Source organism: Moschus berezovskii, chromosome 16, assembly GCF_049115385.1.
Source record: "Moschus berezovskii isolate FMDL1 chromosome 16, NW_MosBer_1.0, whole genome shotgun sequence".
Taxonomy (NCBI): domain Eukaryota; kingdom Metazoa; phylum Chordata; class Mammalia; order Artiodactyla; family Moschidae; genus Moschus; species Moschus berezovskii.
In genome coordinates this window covers 58,106,056-58,114,727 of record NC_142475.1, presented here as the reverse complement: position 1 = coordinate 58,114,727, position 8,672 = coordinate 58,106,056, and the positions used below count along the sequence as shown (strand labels likewise).

General features: G+C 53.8%; 1 protein-coding gene across 2 annotated transcripts in view; it reads right to left on the bottom strand.

Moving 5' to 3' along the window:
• Positions 1-1,539: 1,539 nt before the first annotated feature.
• The window catches only part of ZFAT (zinc finger and AT-hook domain containing), a 145,967-nt gene continuing 138,834 nt past the window's right edge, over positions 1,540-8,672 (bottom strand). Inside the window, exon 15 of one of the 2 annotated variants that reach the window (XM_055431869.2) lies at positions 1,540-3,104. In XM_055431869.2, coding sequence (XP_055287844.1) covers positions 2,865-3,104 — 240 coding nt within the window. In that variant the 3' untranslated portion in view covers positions 1,540-2,864. The remainder of the gene's footprint in view (positions 3,105-8,672) is intronic. The other variant, XM_055431866.2, reaches the window with a different exon arrangement.

The window sequence follows — 8,672 nt, the reverse complement described above, 5'->3', positions numbered from 1 at the left end:
GGAAGTGTAACAACTGTTATCCACCGTAAACCACCGAAGCCTTAAATTGCGGCAGGAATGGTGACAGTAGTGATGGATTAGAATTTTTTAAGCCAAACCCAAACGCGTCCCCGTCGTGGCTAAGAGAAGGGCCAAGCTGACTGGAAAATAATTTACTTAGAAAATTTTGTGATGCACGGTAAATTAAGTCCTCCCTTCAGAACACATTTCTGCTTTTGTTTTTTGTTTTTTTTTCCACTTCCAAAGTAATAGTCCATTTAATTGATTCCCAAAGACCTCCTGCTATGACCTAAAACTGTTACCACTGTGGAGGGATGGACGTGGACCTGGACTTGATCTGTGGGTGAGATGGACAGTTCATTTCGAAATTTTAAAAGGGGTGAGGTGGGGTGATGGGTTTGGAATGAGTCTTTTCTCTTCAGCCTTGAAGGATGGAACCAAAGGATACAGGGAACATCAACAGTGGCAACAGATAATGCATTTTAAATACTTACTCCAAAAAAAATTAATTTGCTAAATTGGCCCTGTAGATACAGTTATAAAATAAGTCATCATCTCCTCAGACAACTCAAAAACTCGGGCTTCCCCAGTGGCTCAGCTGGTAAAGAATCCGCCTGCAACACAGGAGACCTGGGTTCGATCCCTGGGTTGGGAAGATCCCCTGGAGAAAGGAAAGGCTACCCACTGCGGTATTCTGTCCTGGAAAATTCTCTGGACTGTATCATCCATGGGGTCAACAATCTAAGATAACAGGAAATCTCCAGATAAAATAATTAAAATAAAAACAAAACTCAGAGCAACTAATGCAGCTGCACATCCACGGCGACACTGGGAGGTCACAGCCTCCTTGCTGGGCATTTCTCAAGGGGTAGAGCTGTCCCTCTCCGCCCGCACTGTGCCAAGCGCCTCACGTACATCCTCCTGGTGAATCTCACTACCTCTGAGTCTTATCGTCACCGGTATGATGCATCTAGCATCCTAGACTAACTGTGGTGTCATTTTGTAATGTATAAAAATATCCAATGACTATGCCATGTACCTAGAACTAACACAGTGTTGCAGGTCAATCATACAGCAAGAAACAAACAAAAACACAGGCTTCTAAACATTGAGGAAAAAAATCCATCATTTGGTTGTACCATTCACTTTTACCAAGACTGGTAAAAAAAACTCACCATCCTTACTAGAGAATAACTCAAAGTTCATTCTTTAGTGTTGCTGTTTACTCACTAAGTCCTGTCCATTCTCGATCCCACGGACTGTGGGATTTTCCAGACAAGAGTACTGGAGTGGGTTGCCATTTCCGTCTTCAGGGGTCTTACTGATCCAGGGATCAAACCTTCATCTCCTGCATCTGTAGGTGGATTCTTTACCACTGAGCCCCCAGGGAGGCCCCATTCTTCACTGAAAATGGGTCAATAATGTCTTCCTTGGCCAAAAAAGAGAACCAGCCGTTGTAGGATTAAAAAAGATTCTCAAGCTTTTTTCTTCATTACTGAACCAAAACTTTTGGCTGTTTTTAGTACCCAAAGAGCAACAAGAACTTTGTTTCGTATGAACAGTTTTGTGAGTCATCCTATGTCATGTATTTTCATTATTTCATTGTTTAATCTAGAAATGTGAAAGTCTAAAACGATGAAGCAACAGTTTGGCATTTTACACCTCAAAAGGATGGTTTATTCAAATAATTGGTTAGAATCACTATAAATTAAATAAAACTTAATTTGATAAAAAAAAAAAATCTTGACCTCAGTGAGCTGGACAGTGAGTGACGCCATCAGGAGACCCCAGGGCTGGCCGGGGGGTGGCGGTACTTGCCTTGACACCCCCACAAAGCTGTCACACAGCAGAGGTGCAAAAGGTATGGGGTTTACCAAGAGCCCCTGGACGAAAAGGTCAGACTTAGGAGCGTCGGGAAGGCCTGACGGTGGGTTTACTGCTCTCCCCCGAAGCAGGGAGTGGCCGCTGCCTCCTCTAGGCTGCAGCAAACCAAAATGAGGTGCCAGGAAGTGCAAGGGAAGACCATTGGCCTCTTATAGTGACCCCGAAACAAGGCTCGCACTTTAGAGGAAGAATGACCGTCACCATCGAGTTCTGGGGCCCGGGGTCTCACAGGGGGTGGCCCTGGGTAGTGGTGGCGGGACATAAACCCGCCAGCCTAAAGGAAGGAGGAGAAGGACTCAGGTAGAGGAATGATTCAATTCTATCCACCCCACCTCCTTAGAGCAGGAGGCAAATAGGAAAAAGTGCATTTATTGGAAAAGCAAAAGAATTCTGAGAGGAAGCTGGACCCCTCCGCCTGGGATGGGACTGGGAGGGCCATCAAGTTGCACTCAGGTCACATGATAGCAAGCACCCCGGAGACTCCAGAAGTGATGCAGAAACGCTAAGGTCACCTCCTCTGGCGGCTGTCTCTCGGTCACCGGGCTGCAGGGCAGTCCCAGATAAAGACGGGGCACCCACACGGGGTGGGGGGGACAGGGGTTGGGGCCATGATTCAGAGAAGGTGCTGATGAGGACTGGGGTGGGGAGCGGTGGTCTCTGACTCTTGATGCAAAGGGGCTGCCCGGGGAGGGCTCTGTTTGGGGGAGTTGATGCGAACATCCTCCTGGAAAGGGATGGAGTGGGGGAGGGTGTGTGTGTGTCTGTGCTGCGGGGAGGGGAAGGGGGGCTCCCCTATTGCTGGTGATGCCCACTGATGGCCTCGTCCACCCAGAGGAGGGCCAGGAGGGCCCGCGTGGCCACTGGAGCTGGGAGGGCAGACGCGAGCGCGTGCAGAGCACCGGTCTGGGGCCTCCCCATCCCGGGCACCCCGGCAGGGCGGGCAGCCCTACCTCGTGGCTCCATGGCACACCCCAGGTCCTCTAGAGCTCGGGGGCCGGTGGCCCCGAGGCCTGCTCCTCCACAGGCTGCACGGCCTCCTGCACGTAGACGATGAACTCTGAGGCCTCCCCGCCCTGCGTGTAGACGGTGACCGTCTCGATGCCCTCCACGTCGTCGGACGATACCACCAGGTGATGCTGCTCGGCCAGCTCGACGGAGGCCTGCTGCAGGGTCTCCTGGATCATGACCGTGTGGTTGGAGCTGGGCTCCTCGTCCGTGACCTGCAGGAGGGCGAGAGAGAGGTCTCAAGGCAGGCCCTGCTTCCGGGTCCAGCCGGGACCAGAGGCATCACAGTGGCTACAGGGCAGGCCGATCCCAGACAGGGCCACACTCCAGCTGCTGCCAATGCCCTGGCTCTGTGATCTGGCCTGTTCTACAACTGCTTTTGATCTTGATAGCAGAAATAATACAGATAACATAGGCAAGAATTAGAAAGTGTTGAGACCCTAAGAGGTGCAGAAATGACTGGCAGAAAACCAGCCGAGGAGGAAAGCGAAGGGCCCGGACTTGCTGAGCTGGGGAGCGACCGCATCGGACCCGGGGACAGACGTCAGGGAGACCGGCCTCGCCCAGAGGGTGGAGGTGAGGCAGGAAGAAGCTCTCTGTCCTGCACCTGGTGGGGCTCAGACAGCAGCCCCCTCGCTGTGGGCTGTGAGCCGCGGGAAGGCCACTTTCCCCCATGACCCTCCGTCGTCTCATCCGTGAAACAGAGATTAGAATGCCCACTTCAGAGGATGGCTCGGAGAACTGAAGAAGCTTTTGTAAGCACAGTGGGTGCTTAGTAACATCGCCACGCCTTCCAGGCCCTCATTCATGCACTAACAACGCTTCCCTACAGCACTGCAGCACGTCACTCACTCATTCATTTAATAGGACCGTCTTCGTTTCATCAGGGTCCTAGTGGACTGAGCTCTCTGAGGGCCAGGCTCTGTCACTGCTGTGGCACAGCTCTCCCCAGATCCAGATGGGCGGGGCAGGTGTGGGCCCAGGGCAAGCACCCAGTATCTGCGGAAGGGTGCTCCGCTGGGTGCAGGTGAATGATGGATGCTCGGGGACCATATGGGGGAAACCCAGTTTAGGGGGGCAGACACAGGACAGGGCGGTGCTCTGACCGAGCGCCAGGGCAGCCTCCAGGGGAGGCACGAGTGACAGCAGGAGCAAGGACTCCAGGACCCCCAGGAGAGACCCGGAGCCACGGGCTTGCTCGGGTGGCCTCTGTGAGCGCCCACTGATGAAACACTCTGACTCCCCGCTGGCTGGAGCCTGGGTTACAGTCTCCCCCCTGCCCAGCCCCCTGTAAACACGACCCACACCATCTCTGGGACCCATGTCCGGGCTTCCAGGGTCCTCCCTCGGCCCTGGGCCTGAGCCATTCCCTGCTAGCAGGAAGAGCTGTGTTGGGGGGAGCGTGGTCAGGTTTAACTCAGAGAAGAAAATGGATGAGGCCCGTCTGGGGTGGGCGTCACACAGTTACTGATTGGAAGGAACTTCCAACTTGCACAGAACTTTCCAGAATCTAGAGAGATACCCTGAGTGGGAAGTATTAGCACATTTAGCCTGAGCTATCTTTCTGCAGTGGGCTTCCCTGGTGACTCAGAGGTTAAAGCGTCTGCCTCCAACGCGGGAGACCCGGGTTCGATCCCTGGGTCGGGAAGATCCCCTGGAGAAGGAAACAGTAACCCACTCCAGTATTCTTGCCTGGAGAATCCCATGGACAGAGAAGCCTGGTAGGCTACAGTCCACGGGGTCGCAAAGAGTCGGACACGACTGAGCGACTTCACTCACTCACTCATCTTTCTACAGTAGATGGAGGCCTTTCATCCCCCTTCTTTTACTGTTTGTTTCAATTTCATGAAATGGGAAAATGTACTGTGAACCAAGACTTTAGAAGTAAATATTGATTTACTTCACTTTGAAAGAGGGAACCTGACAGAAGGGCAGGAAAGGAAGGAGGGAATACTGGACAAATGCTTTTCTCTGAACTGTCGGTCAATTCTACACGAAAATAAGGAGTCAGGGGGCTCGCGGGATTTACGCTGAGGTTCTAGGACCTCACGTGGGCAAATCAAGCCCATCGACTTCAGGTAAACAGATGCCAACAATCATGATAAAACGGGTGAGATCCACCAACACACGAGCCTTGAGACGCACCCCTGGTGTGACAGCACAATTCATACACAGCGACTGCCGTCAGAGGCGAAGCCGGGAACAAGGAAGAAGTCACCAACGGCGGACTTCACTGCCCTTCTGAACAACTCTAACACCTGAGTACTGATCAGGGCTGACCCCGCTGCCCAGACAAGGAGATCCCTCCAGGCCCAGGCCTCGGATGCGCAGAGCCTACAGTGCCTGTTCCCCAGGTGGCTGGGCAGGGTCCCAGGAGCCGGCCCAGGATGACCCAGGTGCAGGAAGAAGGGCAGAGACCAAGATGAGGCCTCCAGGCTCGAAACAAGGGAAAATAACGTGCTAACTCTGTCCCATGAAGGCTGGGGCCACTTCGTGGAAGGTGGTAGTGTCTGCAGATGGTGGGAGAAGGCATGGCAGGCGGAGGGAAGGCAGCGAAGAGCAGGCGTGTGCCCACTGCCCTGCCAGCCGCCAAACTCACTGGACAAGCTCCCCAGCTTCCAGATAGGATCACCAGTTCGGTTCATGCACTGCCAATGCTGAGAGCAAAATGAACTTTCCAAAAGGGATCCTCTGGGCTTACTTCACCAGGAAGAGTGATGGAGATGAAGGTGAACATGCAGCCGCAGAAATCCTGCAAAGGGTGACCCTCCTGGCCAGCACAGGTGTCATGGGAGGGGCGTTCAAAGCATCACTATGATGCCCAGGGTTCAGCCGCCACCTGGTACTGGCCCGAGTTCATGTTCTCATGAGCTTGCGTGTGCAAATGCCCGGCTTCACGCGAGGCTGTGGAAACGGGAACGAGGAGGCGTGGAGGGCTACACCACAGAGGGGGTGCTGGGCTACCCCACCCCCAGGCACTCACCTCTGACAGGACACACACGCTGCTTCTAGGTGTTATGTTTCTGCAAACCACAGCCTTCCTTCTCTGCCCCCGTGGCGCCCAGTGGATGCTCTCCTCACCCCAGGCCCATCACCTGCACACGGCGTCTTGTGGCCCGGGCATCTCAGAGAAACCTCTCGTGCCCAGTGACTCATCTAAGGTCAGTGGGCTGGAAGGTAGCTCAAATCTGGATGTTAATCCAGGTGATCTCAAGTCCGGGGACCTTCCCCGGCTGGTGCTGTGTGGCAGCGACCAAAGAAATGGCGCGTCCTAGATCAGCAGGGTTCAATTATGGCTCTATGCGTCCTAATCAGTTTAGGGCTGACTATCCAGCTCTCGACCACTTTCTTTGTTCAGAACCATTGCTCTAGCAGTTTAATCTATTAGCACAGGCTTACAATTGTTCTCCACGGTAGAAATAATCTGCCTTCACGGTGTCATTATACCCTGAGATGGGTACTCCATTTTCCCCAAGTGCTGTATCTAACACATCTTCCAGCTAAATTATTAGCAGCATAGAGAGCTTAATGGAAAACCTTAACCCACAGGACTGTGCCAATTATTCACTATATAAGGCTCTGAGTTCTGCAGCTCTGCCTACCTCGAGTGTTCCAGAAACTAGTCTTCTTCCCTGTGCGTGTGTGTGTGCTAAGTCGCTTCAGTTGTGCCCAACTCTTTGCAACCCTATGGACTGCAGCCCACCAGGCTCTTCTGTCCATGGGATTCTTCAGGCAAGAATACTGGAGTGGCTTGCCATGCCCTCCTCCAGCGGATCTTCCTGACCCAGGGATCGAACCAGGGTCTCTTATGTCTCCTGAACTGGCAGGCAGGGTCTTTACCACTAGCGCTGTCTAGAGCAGATCAGGAACAGAGCCCGGGGCTCTGCAGGGCTCTTCTCTCCCGGAGTTTCCCGCCAAGACCCCACCCTCTCCACAGAGATACAGCAGCTAAGGGGCATCTTAGAAACTAATGGGGTTGGCCTGTGCCCCAGTCCACACCTCTGCCCTGCCTCCCAAAGACATGGAGGGTGTCCCGTCTCTAAGACCCAGAAGCTCAGCACCTCCCACCTGCCCTACAAACTCTGCCATAAGTGATGAGGGCTTTTGAGTAAATAAATGAATGGAGGGCAGCACGCAACCCGATGTGCCCCACTGCGTGTCCCCACGGGTATCCCCGCCCAGCCAGAGCCTATGTGCCCGGAGCCACTGCCCCGCGCCCAGTACCCTGCCGGCTGCCTGGGCCCTCCCCGAAGCATGACTGCCCTGCTTGGAGCCCCTCCGTCACTCCGAGCTCCTGCCTCAGTGTCACCATGTCCAACAGGGCTTCCCAGACAACTCCCACCCCCAGCAGAAGCAGCGGCCGCAGACACAGCCCCGCCTCTCCTGCCCTTGTTCCTTCACGGCACGGTCACCCCTGGAGACCACGGGACCTGCTCATCTATCTATTCTTCATCAGGAGCTTCGAGAAGGCAGGGACCCGGGCTGTGTTTTGGCTACTTGATTCCAGTGGCCTGGCATGAGGAAGGGTCTGGCCAGGGCCTCATGAACAGTCAGCATCTGGCCCCATGCCTGCATTTGAGGGGGATCTGCATTCTCCACGGTCATCTATGTGCTTTGCAACCAAGGGCCCTTCTTCTCTCTGTTCTGTTACCTAATTTTTTTTTTTCAAATAACATAGTCCTTTAATAATTAGGGGAAATGAAGCAAAAAGTAAAGAGAGGAAAAAGAAAAAGGAAGAAGGAACATGCAGAATTGCTTCTTTCAAACGCCACAAGGTGTCTTGGCTGAGAAAACATTCTCCCTCAGACGCAAAGGACAGTCATCAGTGCTGGGCTGGGCACAAGGCAGGCACCTGGACAGCTGTGGAAAAGCCGACCTCTCCAGAGCAGTCCATCAGGCACTCGGCCTGTACCCCGAGAGAAGATGACAAGGGAAGAGGTCCCAAGGCCACGTGCCCCCTCAGCCTGTGCCCCGAGAAGATGAAAGAGGTCCCAAGCCTGCGTGTCTCCTGCAGCAGCAGAAATGGGAGTCACTGTGCAAAGTGAATGCAGTGGACCCTGCAGGAGGCTGATGCGGCTATTGGGTAGAGGCTGATTTCCTCAGGAAGACAAGGTCTGGTTCTGAAGGGATCATGCAGCATAAAACACTGCTCGCCAGGGTCCCCACGTGCACTCAGGCCCCTCGGAGCATCGCCTGACGATGGTGGCCAGTGGGCAGGTGGACAAAGGTTACTCGGGCCCAGAGCGACTGAGAAACCAGAAGAGGGATGAAAACAAGCTTTAAAATCAGTAGCAGATCTGAAGGGCAGGTGCCTGCAATGGGCTGCGGGGCAGCAAAGGTGCGGCCTTGGTTGGAACAGGGACGTGTTACATTAGCACCTGTTCTGCAAGGCAGAAAGAGCAGTGAGCTCCGTCTGGACACCTCTGAAGACTGAACAGTTTACTGAATAAGTCATTGGACAAGTGTCTGGCTCTTGTCTGTCATACACTCAGCCCCCTGTATTTCAAACGCTCTTGCTGAGAGTTAATTGTCAGACTCTCTGCTAGAGGCTGGAGACAGAACCGTGGGTCCCCCACGTTCTAGACACAAAAGGGTCTCTAGTTCAGTGGAGGGGTTGGAGAGGACACTTCTCCTGGACCCCTAGGGTGGGGCGTAGCTGGGTGGGTGGGGAGCAGGTGGTGGCCAGCAGCGGTTTCCTGCAGGAGATGACCCGGGTCTTGAACACTAGAGGATTTCCAGGAATCAAAAGAATGCAAACATCCTCTAAGGTCCCTTGCACTGCA